Here is a 21,593-nt window from a genome sequence, read left to right on the forward strand (position 1 = left end):
TGGCAGCTAGAGGGAACAGCTCGAGAGAGATCTGGGAGGAGATTGGAGGTGCTAGAGAGTGGTCCTAGGAGAGGGTCAGCCTTAGATAGAGGGTGGGAGGATGGAAGGGGGAGAGGTAACAAGATGGGTAACGTAATTTTAGAATTTCTAAGTCCTCATTGTTGGATCCGCTCATATAAGTTTATTTTTCTCCCTTCTTGCCCTAGCTTTGATTTGAGGTGTTGATAGGGCCCTATAACTGGATTCGTTATAGAGATAGGCTTGGGACATTTTTGCAAGGAGTGAGGACTTGCTTTGGACACTTCATGTAGTTAGTGGTAGCTTAGAATTGACCAGCTGGTCATTGGAGGTGTCACACCTGGGTTATAATAAAGCCGTGAGATTACCATGAAAGGGAGTAATCAAACAGCTGAGCACACTCAGTTCTGGGTTGATAGATTTACTGTAATTATTACTCATAAATGTTAAATTATTCATTTTGGGATAATTCAGTGGGATCTCGAGGAAGAGACTATACAAATGTCTGGGAATCTTTTATCTAACTTCTAACCTTGAGAAATGATGACATAGCAGGCTGGTTTTCTGACTTTTTAACTATATGGATAGCAAAATCCATAATATCAATACTAAGGATGCTTAGGACTTCCCTATCAGCTCCGAAAATGATAGGTTAGTTATTCTCTAAGTAAATGTTATCCAAACATACCATTATTTTCTTTTATCACATTTCTTCACTGTTAGGAAAGCATGGTCTAAAATTTCAGACGTCTTCCTGGATTCTTCTGGAAAGATAATTACACTTATTTTGAAACTGTTGACCAAATTTCTTTGTTTCTTTGTTCTCCCCTGGGTGTAGCTTCTGTGTCTTTGGGACTTTTCATGAACTATGGAGAGGTTCTATTCTGGATTAAGGGCAACACAGATACTTTTTCTTTGAGTTTATTAATATTGGTTACTGGAAGGTTCAACTCTTAGAGCTGCATATCCTGAGGATTTTAACCAAATTACAATAATTTTTTTCCTCCTTTAAAAAAACAAAAGAGGATCCAAAGGATGGTTTAACTTACCAGTGATGGTTAGTCTTTCTGGGAAGGTGGTTTTGACTAGTTTTGTACATACACCTGGGAAAAGGAATTAATTTTTAATGAAATTATTTTTTTCCTTAAGAGTATTTGAACAACTTGCACTCAGACTGTTTCTTTGATGCTTAGTTTTATCTTAACTATGAAGGTATTTCTGCCTTGAAAGTTAGTTTTTCTTCTGTTCAGGCTGAGTTATACTTTGTTTTGTGTCTCTCAGATTTTAGACTTTGGGAAAGAGGACAATATTGTTTCTTCATGTTTATAGCAGGGAGCATATCACAGCTTCCATTCTAAAGATTCTTTTGTTTTTAAGATTTTATTTATTTATTTGAGAGGGAGAGAGACAGAGAGTATGAGCAGGGAGAGGGGCAGAGGGAGAGAGTGAGTCTCAAGCAGACTCCCCGCTGAGGGCAAAGCCTGACGCGGGGCTTGATCTCAGGACCTGAGCCAAAAAACCAAGAGTCAGCCGCTCAACCAGCTGAGCCACCGAGGCGCCCCTGGAACTTTAATATTTTTAAAACTCTTTGACATATATGTTCTTTATCTTCCCACCTATAGTTGATAGTATCTTCATCGGTAAACTAGGGGGTTCACAAAGAATCCCTCCTGAATCCTCATCTGTGGAGGCATTTTATGTCTGATACGCACTTGTCTGTATGAGATGATGAGCTGCTGGAGGGCTGAGTCCAACACCATCCGGCACACAGAAGGAAGCTTAGGAACTGTTTTTTCTTTAAATACATAGGATGAAGGTCCCATTCAGCTCTTAGAAGTTTTCATTCTGTGATCTTTATAAGTAACTTGCCTAAAGTAACAGTGAAATTGATGCCTGAGCCAGAACCAAAGTGCTGATCTGATTCACACAGCCAGTGTTCTTCTATAGAGTCTCCTACCTGGGTTATTTCCTGTTGCTGTTTTGTGTTTGGTGTGTTTGAGCACCAGTACTGTCAAATGTGGAAAGAAGGCCTGCGGGGAGTGGAGATAATGGGAGAGTTAGGGAAGACAGGAGTTGTCAAGAAAGCCCTTTGTCATGCCACACTTGCTGGAACGGAGAAGCCACACATCTTTCAGGGAAGTCAGGTTAGGGAGTACAAGGTGATTTGGGGTGCAGAATTAGGTAAAGAGATTGTGGTGGGCAGAGAACCAAGTGTGGCTCCAAATGACCCATCAGGAGTGAACAACTATCTCAGCCTAGATGTAGTAGAAAGTTCAACAAAGGATGGTTAAGAACATAATGCAATTAAAGAAAAACACAAGATAATTAGCCGAGCACTGCTCAGATTTTGGCACTGTGTCGCTGGCGGCAGGTCCTATTCCATTTCTCCTCAGCTTTCCTTTCGAATAATTGGCTTGTTTCTGCCTAGCTGTGGAACTTCAATGCTTAATTTTTTTTTCGTGTTTGTAAAATGCATCCAAAATTACAAATGTAAAGAAAAGTATTGTTACCTGCTATGTTGTTTAATCCCTAACACCCTATATTTTTTTGAGAGCTCTTTTGTCTACTGATAGATATAGGCAGTAAGAATATTTATGGTTTGAGTTGTTTTATTATGACTTGAATTTTCTCATGATCACTTTTTTTTTCTTAAATTCTTCTTAAATTTAACTTAGGTTTTGCACGTGCACGCACACACACACAAATACTTGGAGTTATATTTTTATCCCTGAGATAACTCAGATTATAGTCACCATGAGAGAATTTCCACTTGTGTAAATGTTTCCCATTTTAAAGTAAAAGATACTTTCAAGGAATCTGTATCAAGAATAGTTAGAAAAGTTCTCAAGCACTCTTGAAATAAACTTCAAAAGAAGACTTTAGACTTGTGGTAGCAATTTCATTTCCATTTTAGACTTTTAGTTACAGTCACTTGAAATCCTGGTGCCTGTGTGTTACTCCAAGCTTGATAAATTTTAGAGATGAAGAAGCTTATGTTTAGAGAAAATCAAAGAGTAGCAGCACTTTCTAAATCTGAAAGCTTGAGTTCCCCCCTTTTCAGGGTGGTCTTGACTAGTGGTGTGAGAACTAGTGGAGATGGTATCAGTGGTCAGCAGCAACAGACTTCAGACCCCCACATTTTACACCTAGCAATAAGGGAACAGAGATCTCTGTTTACCAAGGGTTACACGTTACTGACACTGAAAAGTGTCAATTGGAAATTTTTTTTGCTTGCCTTATGAAGTGCTTCATCTCTAGATTGGAGACATCAGGAGGGCAGGGCCCATCTGTGTCTCACTCTCTGAGGTATTCCCATGGTACCTGGTACAGACTGATTGCTCCACGTTTTTTTGACTGAATGCTTTATACTTACAGGATACCATAGCATATATTATTTGTAGTATGATCTTTACAGTAACACAGTGGGTAGGTTGGACACAGCGTTATTTGTAGATGAGAAAACCAGATTCAGATTCAGAGACTGAGAGGCCTCAGTCAGGGGCAGTGGGTGGTAGAGCCTGAGTCTCAGACGTAGGTCTTCTCACTTTAAATACAACTTCGTTTGTTTGATTTTAAACTTATCAGACTCTGTTTTTTCCCTCTTAGTCTCAGGCGACCTTACAAGGAAGGGATTAGAGAGGGGGTAAAATATGGTCTTCCCGTCAGAAACCCTTATGACGGAGGTGGCAGGCAGGGCTCCTGGAGGCAGACTGCTAGGTTCTAATCACAGCTCTGTTACTGGCTGGCTGTGTGACCTTAGGCACCAAAGTTCATCCAGCCCTTCTCTGCCCCTACTTCCCCATCTGTGAAATGGACATGTAATAGTATTTCACTCAAAGGGTTATTTTGAGGAGTGAATCAAAGGAATTAATAAGGTTTGTTAAATGAGAAATAAATATGAAGAATATGTATGATTACCATGAACTAATAGAACTCAGGAAGTCATAAACCTGTATCACTTAAGCACAACAGAGGTTGAACATGACTAGGTTTCATTTTGCTTTTTTTTCTGAATTGCCTTACCCTTTTGCAAGTTAAATAGACCCACCCCAGCCCCCATTTGTCAGCTGCATTTATTGTCGTCTTCTGGAGTCATTCCCTTTACCTGGCTTCGTTCAAAAAATGGTTTTAATTAATTTTTTTTCTTTTTTGAGAGAGCATGTGCAAGCAGGGGGGGAGGGAGGGGCAGAGGTAGAGGGGGAGAGAGAATCCTAAGCAGGCTCCATGCCCAGCGAGGAGCCTGACATGGGGCTCAATCTCATGACCCTGAGATCATGACCTGAGCCAAAATCAAGAGTCAGACACTTAACCAACTGAGCCACTGAGGCTCCCCTAAAAAAATTTTTTAAAAACCCACATTTTTGAAGAAATATGCAGTGATGAATTACTTACCCCCTTTCCCTAAGAGCCTAATTACAGCTCACACTTTCCCCTATTTAAATCACATAGACAAGATGCGTATGTACTGTGAGAATTCAGCATTTATTTATAGTCTATAAACTTGCTTAGTTCTCTTATTGTGTGTTTTTTAGTATATGTTTTATAATAATTCTGATAATTTTTTTTAGAGCTTACTATGTGCTTTGCAAACATCATCTCATTTAATCCTTCCAACAAGAAAAACACCCATGTCTAGGTATTGCCCTCTTGGAGAGACTGAAGTTCAGAGAAGATGACTTCCCCAAAGTGATTCGCCTGGTTAGAGGTGTAGCCACTATTTGAATTCTGACTCTGAAGCTCAAGCTCTTCACATCTACTTTATGCTGCCTCCTGTCTCTCCATGGAGAGTGTCAGTTAGAATGGTGGCGCCTAGAGGACAGGCTCCAGATCTGTGAAGCAAGCTTTGCATAGAGGACTTCAGAGTTCCAGGAACAACTGACACTTAATAAATCTAGTGTGGGGGAGTGGAGAGGGTTTAATTATAACCATAATATTGATTTTGAATGACAGGCTGAATTTTCATTTTTAAAAATGCTCAGGTGAAGTGCAAATATACCTTCTTTTACACATGTTACTCTTTTTTTAGCTACATGATGATCAAGCTAGATTAACTGCTTCAGCATGTCCATGTATGGTCCATGTCCAGCAGCTCTGCTGTATTGGAATGCGTCTTCTGTTGTTTGATCAGATATGTGGTCTGTCTGCTTTGCTTTAATATGTTGCCCTCAGTCCATATTGCAGGTACATGTCATCTTCTATGCCAGTTTTGTCCAGTAGATAATAATTAAGCTACTAATAGAGTGAACTCAGAGCTGATTTGTTTGTCCTAGTACATTTTTTTTTCTAGTATTACCAACTTTTCCTTAGTAACATTACTCTTAGGCACTCTGTGGCTTTGATGGTGTCATTGAATGTAAACTGTGGGTGGTATCTTAATCCTCATAGACAGTCCACATCTTCTATCTCCACAGATTTGTCTCTGCCATTTTTAAATGAAATGCACATACTAGAATCAGCTAGAATGCTAGAATTTTGTCTTTTTGCCCACAATATAGAATAATTTACCAAGTAACCATTGCCTTTGCTTTTGTTTTTAATTGTAGTCCCAGAAGAAAATATTGCAACCATGAAGTATGGAGCCCAGGTTGTGAAAGGGGAGCTGAAGTCCGCCTTGTTAGATGGCGATACTCAAAATTATGATTTGGATCATGGATTTTCTAGGCACCCAATTGATGATGACTGCCGTTCTGGTATTGAGATTAAGCTAGGTCAGCCATCTATCATCAATCACATACGGATACTTCTGTGGGACCGAGATAGCCGGTGAGTGATTAGCATGACTTGGACAGAAAATGACATTATGTTTGATTGAGTCGGCTTAATTTTGGTTTTACAAATTTGGTGGTTTATTTCCTTGTGATCGTTTCACTATTTCTCTTGAAGTTTAGTTCTGGGGGAAGAGTTAAAGGCTATATTCCTTTTAAAGAAATGTTTTTTGCTTTTTTTCTGCTTATAAAAGTAATGAATATGTGTTTATCATGGAAAACATAGAAAATATAGAAAAGCACCAAGAAGAAAGTAGAAATCATTAGTAATCTCACTGACCATTCATAATCTTTGTATATATCTATCAAGTATATATGTCTAACTAGTATATATCTATCTAACTTTGTATATATTTAACTAGTCACACACACATACACATAGACAAAACAGAAACCTGTAAAACCACACAGAGTTTTACAAAATAAAAATGAAATGTGTAAAGGTTAACTTCACTTTGTAATTAATACATTGTGAACATTCTACTCTTTAAATTAGTCCTCTAAAATACTACTGTTAATGGTTGTTTGGTATTCCACCTTCTGGGTTACCATTATTTATTTACTTGATTCTTTACTTTTGAATATTATAACTTTTTAAATGCATTTTGTCCTATGGATGAAGAAAAAAATTGTCTTTTAGTGTGTGGATAAATAATCATCCTCAAAACAAAGGAAGTTTGTGAAAAATATTTGGTGGGCTCCAGCCTTGGAACCTACCCAGTTTTGTAGCAGCTTCAAGATTCTGCCTTCCTTGGTGTACCTCTGACACTTTCACCCACCATAGTTTCTAGGTTTCATCCGGGATGCTCAGAAGTACCAGAGCAGTTGGGTGACCAAGAACTGTCTCTCTCATCACTGTCCATCATTAACCTAAACCCTACATACACAGAAAGTGGTATAGAGTCTCTTAGGCCCTACTCATGCCTCTTTGAGTCTGGTCATGGAGGACTTAGTAGTAATGGTGATGATACCTTTGCATGGTAATTCATTTCTCTTGGCGCCGCAGGCCACCACTTGGGCCTTTTAGGCCATTTGAACCAAATATGAGGGAAACTTCACAAAGTGGGAGTCGGCATTTCCCATAGAGATGAGTGTTCGAGGTCCCCAGGTTATCTTTATATGTTTCTCCTTTATTAAGAATATATTTCCTAGGGGCACCTGGGTGGCTCGGTCGGTTAAGCGTCTGCCTTTGGCTCAGGTCATGATCCCAGGTTCCTGGGATCGAGCCCCATGTCGGGCTCCCTGCTCAACGGGGAGTCTGCTTCTCCCTCTCCCTCTGCCTCTCTTCCTGGTTTGTGCTCTCTCTCTCAAATAAATAAATAAAATCTTTAAAAAAAAAAAAAGAATATATTTCCAGATATGTATCTTGTTGGATATAATATGAAGTTTAGTTGGCAAAATGGAGCTAATTCACATATCATTTCCAAGAGTCTCTGGATTAATAATAACAGTATAACAATAATACTTATATAACACTTTCATTACTTTTATGTGATGGGTTCTGCTCTCAAAGCTTTACATTATATTCACTCATTTAATTAATACTAAAATTAGTATAAAGATAATAAAAGAAAAGGTTAGTATGTTTGAGACTGAAAGTAGTTACCATTTCCATGATGTTAAATATTTATAGGCCACTTTGTTTTAGTGCGTGCATTACATTCATGGGGGACTTAACTTGACCACGTAGCAATTCTTTTCTCACAGAAGTTGTTATCATTCTAAGCAAAGGTGAAAAATTCAGAATCTTAAGCCCAAAAGATTCTGACATGTGTTGTAAAATTATATCCTGCATTACTGATAACCCAGAGAGGTTCAATAAAAGGTTATAACCAGTTTGAGACTGAGCAATAAAATGAATGGGAGTAAGGGGACAGCAGAAAATGAGGGGATGACACAAAATAAGCTGACCTTTTCTGGTCACAACTGTTGGTTGCAGGCTGACATTTATGGTCACCTAAATCTTCTGAGATTGTTCCTGTTGATATTACAGTACAAGTAATAACTGCATCTCAAATTTAAATTTGGCTTATGACAGGGGAATATAGATTTGTTCAGTATGGGACCAGCATCTAATGGTCCAGGGTAGCTGACTAGGGGAGGATGATTGGCTATTTTCATTACTGCCAGATTATTAGCTGCCAAATTCTGTGTTGTACCCAAAAGAAACGTGCATTATCTCTTCACCCATGTCATTTATTTTTCTTCAGGCTGCATATTTGTGTGGGATGGTGGGAGACTGGGAGGGAGCAGGAGATAAGCTGGCCTTTCCGGGGAGCCATTCTGAGTTGGCTCTCCTGAGAGAATAGGGCTGAGCACCCAGACTAGGGAAGGTAGAAGAAGTCACATCTCAGACTTCTCAATTTTCTGTCCTATCTTTGTCTGTCATGGTTTGAATCTGCTAATACAGCAGAAGCAAGGCATCCTGGCTCTGTTTGAAAACGAACAAATATCTTGCATGTTGGATATGTGCCAAACAGGGTGCTAGGCCCTGAATAGATGAAGATAAATATGGCATGCTCCTTGTTCTTAAGCAGCTTGTGATCTAATAAGGCATACAAACATGCAGAGAGATAATTTCAATACATTGTGGTGCACGCTACAATAGTCGGATCTATACAGATTTATTATTATCAGCATTTGATTGTTATGCAGAAAGTTCTGATAATAATTTGATTGCTGTGGAGAAAATGTAATTAGCGAACAGTGTGTAATTTTTTGTATCTTTTAACATTTTATTAAAGCATAACTTGGTTTTGTTATTTTAATATGGTGCTTTTTTCTGTATTTTTCCTTTTGATTCATAGGTCTTATTCATACTTCATTGAAGTGTCAATGGATGAACTTGACTGGATCAGAGTGATTGATCATTCACAGTATCTGTGTCGTTCTTGGCAAAAGTTGTATTTTCCAGCCCGTGTCTGCAGGTTAGTTCTCCTGTCTAATTAATGATCTTGATGTTTATTTAAGGAGATGTGAACCTTGAGAAACGGGCTACATTTTTTTTTGTCTCAAAGAAGAAGGCTTTTTCAGGATATCAGCTACCGGATGCATACCAACTAAAAAACTTAGGGAAAGTATGGAAAATGAAGCATCTTAATTCTAGAGTATACTGGGGAACTGTTTATCCACAGTGTTTTGTGCCATACTTATGCAGAAGACATGCAGTGAACAAGAAGGGATAGAGAACACGGGAGAAGTGGAGATGCTCTTTAAGCTCCATCCTAGACACTGAAAGCAGACTGATTGTTAGGGGCTGCGTTCTTCCCACAAAAGCCACGGAAGATATTTCTGGAGGATTCCCCGGTAGTCCTCAGGGCCAGGAGGAGATTTTTGGATGTTAGTGTGCACGTTCTGAATATCTGTGTTCTTTTCCTAGGTCAGTGCTTATAGGCAGAGTTTGACAGAACAAGTGTGTCTAGTGGATTGGGTTTAGAGCAGGGGAGGTTGAGCTGGTCGGGCTCCAGGCTCACAGCCTCCCTTCAGCCAGATCACCTTAGCTTTTACTGTTTTTATGCATTGTAGCCCCATGGAAGGAAAAAGTGTTGATGAGCTAGTCTTCTGATATTTCATATTGTTCCTTTAGGTTTAAGCCATCTTTTAAACTTTCTGAAATTCTATAAAACCCATACAATTAATGAATTTAAGAGTTGGGAAAGGTAGATAGAGGCCCCCGAAATTCTGCCCTTTTTTTTTTTTCCTGTTGTAATTTTCCCCTTAGAAATTGCCCTCAGGTATTCCTTACCTAAAAGTCAAAAGATCAAAGGCAGAAAATGGTTGGTTCATTTAGTCCGATGTGGCAAGAGGTGAAGGAAAGGTGTATGGTGGGTGTAAACCAGCAATAATGTTGATCTGGCCTCTTACCCCCTTCCTTCTCCACCCTCATCCATGACCCCAGCTGACCTCCCACTGTGGCTGATTTGGAACAGGTGGGGATGCCCCATAGCACTTACTCTCTCGTTCAGAAGACACCCTTATACTTAGTAAACTTATGATCTAACAGCATCAGGCTGAATTCTTACCTCCACAAAACCTTTCAGCATTCTGGTACAGTAAAGAATGTTGCCTACATTTTTTTTTTATTATGTGTATGACTGGACACAATATTGTTACCCAGGGATCCTCTTGTGTGAAAATGAAGAAAATCAATTTCATTTCCCCAAAGAGAGACTAAAGTGTTGCAGGTCTGGCAGTTGCTCTTTTATCAGAGGAGTTTTGAATGGATTAAAATGAGAGGGACAAGAAATTGAGTGAAGATTTTGTATCTCAGAGCTGCCTAGGGATATTTTGAGAGTGACAGAGGGGCCCCAACTTGGAGGAGGAGATTGAGTCTGCATTGACTCAGGTTATTATGGTTGTATTGGATTAAAAAATAAGCAGCATAGCAACCAAAGCATCTGATGTGGACTGAAGGACTGTGTGTTTGCATTTAATTTGAAACAAGAGGAACATGACTCCCAGAACAAACCATCATGAATAGAATACTAGCCATGACAGTCTGTGAGCTTTACCCACTCGAAAACTCCTGCCGCATGGAAGGGGAGATGTGTGCCCTCGGTCATGATCTCTGGCTTTTACAAAATATACTTCCCCTTCTTTATTAATGGGCATTATTTATTTATACTCCCCGTTATTTTGTTTCTTCTGTGTGGCCTTGCTTTTGTTGATGTAACTTTTATGTGTTGTAGAGATTGGCTGTGTTCATAATGCTAGTTTTTGTCTTGATATAGCCAGTTCCCAACTCTGATCAAGAAAAATGGAGCAAAGGTGATATTAGAGATAATGACAAGAAAAGGAAAGAGTCTTGATATCCATATTAGTTAATAAATAAAATTAAAAAGATTTATAACCATGTTAACATATATTACTACATTCCTTTATAAACTCTGCCTTTTGTAATAGGTTGGGATTTTGGTAATATTTAAAAATGAACCTAAAAAAAGTCTCCGTTGATTATCCAAGGGTGTCTTATACTTGGTGTCTCTTTTCTTTTCTTTTTTTTTTGTAAGATTGATTGATTGATTAGAGAGAGAGAGAGTGTGAGAGAGCGGGGAGAGGGGCAAAGGGAGAGGGAGTGAAAGTCTCAAGCCGACTCCGCGCTGAGCACAAAGCCCAATACAAGGCTGGATCCCACGACACTGAGATCATGACCTGAGCCGAAACCAGGCAGGAGCCCCTATACCTGGTGTTTCTTATCTTCACAATCATTTATTGACTATCTAAATAATGTTCTAAATACACATTTTTCCAGGGACTTCACTGGGCACATAATAAATTCTTTCTCTTTGCCTTATTTAGTTAATTTGCACATTTGTATGTCACCTTTGTTTTTCAGTATCCTTTGAGTATTTGTCTTGCCTCTGATACTAAAATTAAAACTTCTTGGAAGTAAGGAGTATGGATTGTGATCTTTTAGTATTCTTGCGTGGTGCTCAGGCTATGATCTAGTATGCAGTAGGTACTCTATAAATGTTAGCACAGGTTTCATGGGGTCAAGGCACTAACTGTATAATGAGAGATGGATTCAGCATTAATATGTATATATATTCAGTACTTTTTATCCATGTATTTGTTAAAATGTGTATCACTGCTAGAAAGGTCTCGGTACATGGTTTGCAAATGTAACTTTCTATATTTTCATGAGGAAGCTGAATTTTGATGTTAATCCTGAAAGATATGAGTATCATGTATTGAGGAAAGATTACACCAAATATATTCACAAAAGAAGAGAGATACTGTGAGTTGGGGAGTGTGAGAGTACCTACCTCTCTCTGAGTCTTGGCTGAATTGCATGTAAATTAGCACTGTGTAGTAAAAAAACAAAAAAACGTGGGCTATGGAGTTAGATAGAGCTCTTCTCGCTCTCTGATTTCATCAAATCCTGGCCTGGTGATCTTAGTAAAGTTGTGCCTCTCCAGGCCCTTGTTACTATACCAGTAAAAAACAGGAATAACAACACCATTTATGAGTCTGCTGTGGAGGGTTTAGGTGACATGGCATGTATACGAACATTGACTACAGGGCCTGGCCCAAAGTAGAGGCTCAGTCACTAGTGGTTTTGTTTCTGTTTGTTTTTATTATTTTTATTATTTTAAAATTGTTTTTATTTATTTTTTCTAAATCTTGAGACTCTCAACTGGTGTTTGACCTTCAGAGAAAAAGAGCCGTTCTTGCCATCCTCTCTGGCCATGGTGGCGTTCACTGTGAGGAAATTGTTCCTGACCTCAGGAGCCTAGTCTTCCCAACACGTTTCCAGATTGCCAGTCCATACACAGCAGTCCAAGACATGCCTTAAACGGTTTGCTCCATCTTCATAACCTGCCTAGTGGTGTGTTCCCAACAGTTTTAATGTATTTTCATTTTGGTAAAGCATTTTTTTTTATTGTAGCAAAATATATATGGCATACAGTTTGCCATTTATGTATCTGTGGGATGCAGTTCAGTCCGCTCTTCCCCTCGCTAAGCAGCAGACATTATGTAGTGGCCATAGGGAGGATGACGTCAGGCTTCAAAGCCAGAGTGATTGCTCCAACCATAATGGTGAACGGACAGAGGTGATCTGCTCTGTCCTTCTGGGTCCTGTTTAGGAATGCGTTGTAGGTTAAGTGGGAACTGCTCTATGTGGCCAAAAGCCTAGACTAATAACTCCCCCTGCTCAGCCCCCCCGGCGATGAAGAAAAGGGACTTTTCCATGTTATTAGAATGGTCTTTCACATGCGCTCAGAACCAGGTTATGTCTCACCAGCTTTCTCTTTCTCGGGAAAAGGCCGTTGCTGCTTCAGCTTTACGTCGTCATCCTGGCTATCTAGGGAGCTCTCTTCAAGCCCTCCACGGCTTTCCAGGTGCCAGAGCCCAGGGCCGGACAAAAAATACTAATAAGGACTGGCAAATATGGAGTGCCCTGAGGTGTTTTAAAACACTTTCTGGCTGTTTCTCAACAGGGTGCTGGTAATTTGGCAGCCATATAATGTTGCCGAAATAGGAGAAGACTTGAAAACATGGGTGTGAGGGGTAGAGGTGGATTTCTGAGCCTGCAGCTGGCTGGTGGCTGGGATCACAAGAGTGATTCTGAGGCAGAACCTGGGAGTTGAGGGAAGGAACAGCACCTGAAAGCGCAGCCTGTTGAGAGCGGGAACAAAAGAGCAGACCGCAGCCGCCTTCGCTGCAGGGGCTGGGCAGAGACAGGAGAGCAAGTCTGAAGGGACCGTTACTGAAGAGAGGCCAGAGGAGGCCCTGGAGGGATGGCCACAGCTCACACAAGCCCGGGCTTCTGCTTTTCATTTTGTTTTTAAGTACCACCATGGAAATGTCTTGTTCATGACATTTTTATTATCAAATTATAACATAGGACATATTTTAAATATCGGTAAAGCTTGTCCTCTGGTAAAGTTGTATCCAGTTTCTACCCATAGCAAATGAAAATGCTCTTTCTCTGAGCCCTTAACCACTGCACGCTTGTCAGCACTGCCAGTGTGAGCTATGATTTGTTAAAAAAAAAAAAAAACTTAATTTAGATTTCTTTTATCATCAGTGAGGTGCAGTATTGTTTAAAAATGGCCATTTGTTCTTTCTCATTTATGAAAAGCCTATTTTTATCTTCTGCATATTTTTCTTCTGAGGCAGTTATTTTTTTCTGTCTTATCAGAACTTTATTTTGATATACTGATATATACATATATATATATATAATACCGTCTTTTTGCATGTCATGTATTGTGCAATTTGTTTTTAGTTTTTACTGTTTGACTGGTACTTTTTACCATATAGAATTTTACTTTTTAAAAAATGTAGCCCAATCTCTCTTTTTTTTTTTTTTTTTGATCTCTGGTGGTTTGCAATCATGTTTAGAAAGGTGTTTCTCACCCCAGCGTTAAAGAATGTTATATTTTATAAGTTTTTTCTATTTGTTATTTTCATCTTTTTATCTAGATGTTTAATTCAGCCAGAACATTTTTTGTGTGTGTTTTTAGGTAAGGATAGTCAGTTGATGAGGACTATTTAATAATTGTTACTTACCACAGGAATGTGAATAGTCATATTTATCATATGCTAAATTCTAGCATATACTCTACTCTGTTTCACTGATTCCTTTGCCTATAGCTGAAAGTGTTTTAATTATTGTAGTTTCCCTTCCCTCTTTTTTTTCTTTCCTTAGAATGAGATATTATAATGTGCCAAATGTGTCATGGAGAAAAGGAAGGGTGTTATAGAGCATCTGCCAGCCTGTCTTCTGGTCTCAGTGGTCGCATTAGAGGCCATAAATGATGATAAACATCTCACTAGCATGGTTCTACTCTTACGTACAACAAGAAATTTAGGCATGCTTCACCAGCTAAGGAAATAGATTTTTCTTCATTTATTCATCTGTTGTTCATTCATTCATCACTCACTCATTCCAAAATAAGCTCCTACTTTGTGCTATGCACTGTACTTGATAACCTAGGCCACAACGCCTGAAGAAGACTAACACGGTTTCTGCTGTCATGGAATCTGGGAGGAACCGATCTCAACAAGTAAGAAGAACACATCAAACCATTTTAAGTGTTGTAAAGATGGTACTGTGATAGGGACTGGGTTCAGGGGAAGGCATGTGTGGGTGTGGGAGGGGGATATTTGCAATAGGTGGTCCCGGAAGGCCTGAGAGGGGAGATGGTATTTTTGACTGAGGTGAAAGGAGTGATATTTTCTGGTCATTGTTTTAGATATTTAGCCTTTTTTCGGTGTTCATTGACTGTTAATCAGGAGTAACGGGGCTACTGTAGGAGGCCTCATTAGATGAATACTAAAACTGTACTGTGTTTTGGTATAGGGCACTTTAATCTCTTTTATTGCTACCATACATTCCAGGTCCATCCTCACCCCTGCCATCATTAGAGCAGTATAGTTTTTTTTTACCCATCTTCATGAGATTATAGTACCTACACAGTGCTGTAGATCTACAGGACATAAAACAAATGAGAAAATAAACATTGCTATTTATGGAAGCATTCTTTCCCAACTGTATTCACATTGTACAAAAGCTGTGTGTCGTTCTTTTCTCTCTTGTTCTCCCCTGCCCCCATAATTGGGCATTGATATATTTATTTACTTTTAAAGGAAGGCACTTTTACATTATTCATTGGTTCACCAGGATCCTTTAGAATTGTAGCTAGAATTATGCTGAGACTTTACTTTCTTTATGTGATTGTCGTCTTCAGAATTCAAGAAATGCCTTATTCATATATAAAGGAAAAAGGAATAGTTTCACTTTAATACTTAGTTTGAATTGTACTCCTATCTACAACTTTGATGTCATAATTGAACTAGCATAGAGCAACCCTGCATTCAGAGGAACATTTTCTTCTAAGACTGCAAAGCAAAATGTAGCCACATGGTGTCACTAAATCATAACAATTTTACTTGTGGCCAAAGAGAGGTTGAAATTGCCTTTTTTTCTTTTTTAATCAAACCGTATTTATATATAAATTGTTCTGAAGTCTGTGATTTGTGAAGTAACACGGGAAACTATTTGTACCATTTAAGTCTTTCAGCTCACGTGAAGCATTAATTACGTCCGAAGTCCGTAGATATACATGCAGGTACTAGCCGGCTCTTGACTCCTCATCCACAAATGTAGCACATATGTGGGCCTCTGTAGTACAATTATTCAGTTTCATACAAATAAGCGTTTTTTTTTTTAATCTTCCTTTGGAATTTTGAAATAAATAGAAGAGGAACTCAAAGGAGATCGAGCCATTCAATATTCATAAGGAATCAGGGAGCAGAAGAAAGGATGAGGAAAAGACAGGATTACAGGAGCTCGGGAGTGACAGGAAGGGCACAGTCTAACATTGATTGAGCGTCATCTCCGGCCAGACACATCATTACCTTGTGTGATCCTCACAATAGCTCCATGAGAGAAATGCCACTAACCACCTAATTTTACAAACAAGGAAATTGAGCCTTAGAGAAGCTAAATTTGCAGATCCCTCGGAGCACACAGTTAATATCACAGTCCTACATTGCCTCTGCAGGATATGAGGTAAAGAATCAGCTCTGGTGTAGCTGAGGAGGAGACGTGCAGCCCTGAAGGAGCTCTTGCTGCCTCTTGGGCAGCAGCAGTTTCCGGGAATGCCGGGAGAGAGGGCCCCGAGTGGCCCCAGCCTGCTCTGCTCACGCTGGGCGCACCACCCCGACTCCGAGGCTGCTGACCATGTGGACCATGTGGATGAGGAGGATGCTGAACAATTGGGGACATTTTCACTTTTAAAATGCTCCAAAGGGAGTGTAGCAATCCTTTATCTAGGTATGTTTTGTCAGTTTGTCAATAGAGCTTTGAATTTTCCGGCCCTTTAGTTCCTAATAAGATCATTTTAGACTTTATTATTACGTAGTGAGCCTGATGTTCTTACCTCCTGATTTGTTTTGCTTCCACTGTATTTAGAAATATACTTATGTGTTATGGAGTCTCTTCACATCCCGAATTGCTGTTCTTTTTTAAGGTTTAGAAATTTTCTATTTATTTTCACCTACAATCCTCTTATTAGGCCAAAAGAAAAAAAAAAAAACCTGCTGTGTTTTATATTCAGTAAGACCTTTGAGACATGGCTGCTTGTGCTTAAGTTATTCAATTGCATCCAGGCTTTTTTGTTTCATTTTGTTTAAAGGGTAACAACACGCTGAACTTCTGTATGTGCAGTGGAGGAGTTGGACTATGAGAAAACAGAACGGGATTGTCCTTTTCCTTTGCATTTTTTTAATAATTTTAGAATGTAAATTAGTGTCTTTTAATAAGCCTATTGTGTGAGATGATGTTAATAACACTAATGACCTGTTATTATTGCCACAAACAGCCGTTGTCTGTTTTTCATTCTGGAAGGGCAAGAGCTATATTTGGTGGTGCTAATAGTTGCTTCCTAAGCAGTTAGGCCCAGGATCAAGTTCAGACAGCAGCTCTCTGGTTGAGCGTCAAAATCCTTTTTCTCATGCTTTCACTCTCCTCAGTACTACTCTGTTACTTACAGCATTTATTCATGTGGACATTCATTCAACAAACATGCACTGAACACCTGCTATATTGCAGGCACTTAGGTTAGCTGTCGGGCATAAAAGGATGAACAGGACACAGTCTGCTCTCCTTCTAAGGACTGATAAAGCAAAGTATCGAAAAGTGTAATAATAAAGGAATATATAGGTTATGCAGGAACATAGCTGTGTGGGTTCCTACAGAAGAGAGGGTTTGAACTCAGTCGTAAGGAACCAAGGGATTGAGCAGGCAAACAAAATGAGAAAGGATGCCCTGTGTATGCAGGACACTTGCCAAAGGCAGAATCTGCATTGGACTTGGCCAGACCTGAACTCTTTTCTCAAAACTCTCCCATCATTGGGTCCTTCTGCTTCCCTAACTTCATCCTTGGTTCTTATTAAAAATGCCTTATTTTATCTCTGTTTACCACTTACCTTCCCATACTTCCCTAAGCTCTGAGACATGTACATGAATGACAATCCTTCTTTCTTTATGTGACCTTGTAGAACTGTGTCAGGGATCTGGGACTTGGTTTTATTTAAAGTTATTCTTTTTTTTAAACTTCTTTCAACAGAATTAGAAGACTCCATGGGGAGAACTGTAAATTAGGTTAATTTTCACAAATAATATTCAGAGAATAGTAAAAATTCCCAAGAAGCAGAGAGAAAGTTCCTGTTCTGGAGTAGGATTTGAGTCAATGTGTCTTCCATTTAGAAGAATAATGCATTTCCATAGGTACTTCATTATTGAGTACATGCCACCGGTAAAGAAATTGACATTAGTGTATCAGTTTTCCTCCTTGAGATCTCTTTGGGAACTTGTTTTGGTACTACATTTACTTATGGAACTGAGGAAATCCTGAGCAAGGAAGCCAGGGTCTGAACTACTGGGCATGGGACTGTGGGTCTCTCAAGTAGAAAGCGAGGGAGAAATAGAATACAGAGCCATCTGGGACTCTGGGCTCCTTAATATGAGTGTGGGGCCTCCAGCATAGGTGAGCTATGGAACTGGGAACCGGAACACAGGCATCAGTGGAAATGGTGGGAAAGAGTTTCCAGAACCTCCCACACAGTTTCCAGAGTGAATCAGAAAATGCTGTCAATGGAGTCAAGCTTCACTGACTTTGCCTTTTGAAAGATCAAGAAGAGGGAAGGACAGCTAGATCTCAGACCCTGGAGGTCATAAAAAGAACTTAGACACATTTATGTGTGAATTACATAGTCATTTCTGATCCTGTTTACTTTGGAAATGGTAATCTAAAGCAGGTATTGGTTAAGTAGTTAATAATTTCTCAGTGGAGAGTTAGGCCTATGTATATTAACATTTCACCCCACACGGCCTAGCAGAGATTGCTCTGACCTTTTAGCATTTATAGCTTAAATCACCCAATTTGGCCATTAATTACATAATATATCTTGTATGCCTCTCTAATTATTTTGTTGTCTCTGGACCTCACTGTATATTCCTTGGGTAGTAGTTGCTCATCAGATATGTTGGTGAATCTCTTTAGCCCTCTAACATTTCTGAATGAAGGTACTTTAATAATAATCTATTTTTCTAGAAAAATCCTTTTAACATTGCTGTTTTTTCCACAATGTTAGAAGGAGATACCAGGAAATAAGATTTTGTAATATTTCTTTCCACAGAAAATATGCTCATAGAGGACTGTATGTACAAGTCCCATGGTTAATAAAACCATCAGAGCTTTCTCAGTGATCATAATAAATGGTACAAGTTCCCTAGATCAGGGTGCTTTCTGTGGATACAAGGTTGGCTCAGGAGAACGGACCAGAAGTGAAACCAGATTGCTTGTCTGCTGCCAGAAATTCTGGGCAGCGTGCCAAACTTGGTTCACCTTCTAAAAATTCATCTCCCAATATGAAAATAGAGGGCTCGATCCCTGCAAGAAATGGTGGTAGCATGAACACTTGGACTTCCTTCAGCCCAGAGGACTTGATCGATGTGAGGAAAGGTGGGGGAACCAATTGGTGTGGCCTGGCAGCTTTGACCCCATTTATGAGCTTTAATATTTTCTTTAGCAGTCTTACTTCATTATGTTTCAAATTATAATTTCATAAGTTAATAATTGTTCTTCCAAATAATGTGGGTCATATATACACATGAATATGTTCTGCCTGATAGGAAGCTGTAGGTTTAATTTCTAATAGTCCTAGAAATTCTGTGCACATTATGAAGCCATTAGGATGTAACAGCTGTTTTAGTTCTTTCACCCTGCAAAAGAAATGTGATGCAGACTAAAATGATCAGTAATTATGTATTTTGAAAGCTAAAGCTCCGGTTATAGAAAGAGCTAATTTACACATTAGATACTGATAAAACTACAGTATACTATGAGTTTCAAAGTTAGCGTTATCTCTTCCCTAAGAGTATGAAAGAGAATCTGTGCCAAAAGACATTTTTCCCTCTTTGAAATCCTCTTTCGCATTGCCTATTGTAATTTTGAAGTTGCAAATCAACAGTAATGAAGAACTGCTTGATATTTTTCTAAAGAAAAAAATTAGAAGGAATGTGAGAGGGAGTAGGATTTAGAAGGATTTTATTTTATTTCTGTTGATCAGTGCCTGCCATCTGCCTTCCATTTAATGTTGTAGAAGCATGCATGCGTTTCTCAGTTCTGAACAGATGATGTGCATGGTTTGTTGAGATATATGTGTATTCTGGATGTGTGTGTGTGTATATATACCTACAGTGCTTAAAATCACACTTGAAGTGTAAAATAGATAATGAGTCTCCATTTTGGGCTGATTTGCATATTCGGCTCTTGTACACAAAACAAAAGACTACAATGACACTGATTTTCTTTTCTACTTTAGGATCAGCACTAACCAGCTGTCAACAAATATTTTGATTAAACACTTTCCTTTATTGGGGAACTTTGGGGCACATTCTTTGTATAAACATATTGTTTTCTTTGATTTCAAGGGACATATTTTTAGTATGATTCATGGATGCCTTACACCGGTAAGCTGTCATGCACAAAAATATATTTTTCTCTGTAAACTTCCTTTTTACCATTGATTTCTCTAGGGCAAAAATGTGGCTCAGAACAGAATATTCCAACTCAGGATATTTGCCTGAAATGAAGGTGGAAATAAATGTATAAGTCTGCTTTAAGTAAACTGAAAAATTTAAAGCATAGATTCCCTAAACTGGACTTTTCCAAGAGATTTTTAAAGATTTAACAGTTCCTCTAATACATTTAAAATATGATTTGAGGATAGGCATTTTGTTAATAGTTTGACAAATATTCATTTACTCTTCTGTGTTTTATCATACATAAGCATGTTATTTATAAAAGTGATATTATGGAGTATATACTGTTTTGAAACCTTGCACATATATATTTATATTCACTGTGGCTCTTGTTCCGTGTCAGTCCATAAACATTTGCTTTATCCTTTTTAATAGCACAGTATTCTGAATGTACTGTTGTTTACCTAACAGTCCCTTACTGAGGGACTTGGGATGTTTTTAGTTTTACTATTATAGAACACTCTAGTCTTTGCATACTTATCTGATTATCACTTCATATGGGCAGAGTGAAAGGATATGATCATCTTAAAATGCAAAACATATTGGTAAATGCCATCCAAAAGCATTATACCAGTTTATTCCTACCAGGAGTATATGATAGTACCATATTTCTCCATATCCTCATCAACAATGAGCACTATCATTGTTTTTAATCTTTTCTCAAGCTGATAAGCAAACTGGTTTCTCATTTGTTTTATTTTGCAGATTTTTAATTGTTTGTAAAGGTAAACATTTGTTTATCTGTTTGTTGATAAGCATCTATATTTTCATCAAGAAGACGAAATTTGAGTCGGCCTAAAAGAATGGGTTGAGTTTTGATTGGGTAATTTTAGAGGGCTTTTTCTGTGATGTCATCTAGGAAAGTGATTCTCAACTGGGGGTGATTTTGACCCCCCCCAAGGGACATTTGGCAATGTCCAGGGACATTTTTGGTAGTAACAATTGAGGGGCAGGGGTGCTCCTGGCATCTAGGGGGTAGAAGGGATGCTGCTAAATATCCTACAAAGTACAGGACAGCCTCCTATGACAAAGAGTTATCCAATCCACAATGTCAACAGTGCCAAGGATGAGAAACCCTGATTTAGGAAAAGGTTGTGGTAATTCCGTATGTGACGGGGGTTTGAATTAGGATGTCTTTGGTTAAAATAAAGAAAGAGAGTAGCTGTGAAAGACATTCAAAGGAAAAACGAGTCAAACTCAATGACTGGTTGAATATTGAATAATAATGACAAAAATTTGAGGCAAAGAGAGCTTCAAAGTTTGGAACCTAGGCGGCCAGGAGGTGGGATGACATTGGTGAACAGAAGTTGTGAGGGAGCTAGTTTGAGCTAGTTGCAGAGTTAGTACTTAGGAAACAAATGGTGACACTCTGCTATTTCATCTGCTTTGCATTTTTTTATTATGTTAATCACCATACATTACATCATTAGTTTTTTTTTTTTTAAGATTTTATTTATTTCTTTGACAGAGAGATAGTGAGAGCAGGAACACAAGCAGGGGGAGTGGGAGAGGGAGAAGCAGGCTTTGCAGGGAGCCCGATGTGGGACTCGATCCCAGAAACCTGGGATCATGATCTGAGCCGAAGGCAGACGCTTAACGACTGAGCCACCCAGGCGCCCTACATCATTAGTTTTTGATGTAGTGTTCCATGATTCATTGTTTCTGTGTAACACCCAGTGCTCCATGCAGAATGTGCCCCCTTTAATACCCATCACCAGACTAACACAGCCCCCCACCCCCCTCCCCTGTAA

At 38.9% G+C, this 21,593-nt stretch overlaps 1 protein-coding gene across 7 annotated transcripts in view; it reads left to right on the plus strand.

Moving 5' to 3' along the window:
- Positions 1 to 21,593, plus strand: part of BTBD9 (BTB domain containing 9) — a 431,450-nt gene that overhangs the window by 51,219 nt on the left and 358,638 nt on the right. For all 7 annotated transcript variants that reach the window (XM_025862314.2, XM_073884880.1, XM_025862311.2 and 4 more), the window contains 2 exons: positions 5,562 to 5,781; positions 8,591 to 8,710. In XM_025862314.2, the coding sequence (XP_025718099.2) occupies positions 5,562 to 5,781; positions 8,591 to 8,710 (340 nt within the window). The remainder of the gene's footprint in view (positions 1 to 5,561; positions 5,782 to 8,590; positions 8,711 to 21,593) is intronic.

Source organism: Callorhinus ursinus, unplaced genomic scaffold, assembly GCF_003265705.2.
Source record: "Callorhinus ursinus isolate GAN/ISIS: 27379988/994484 unplaced genomic scaffold, GSC_fseal_2.0 scaffold59, whole genome shotgun sequence".
Lineage (NCBI taxonomy): Eukaryota > Metazoa > Chordata > Mammalia > Carnivora > Otariidae > Callorhinus > Callorhinus ursinus.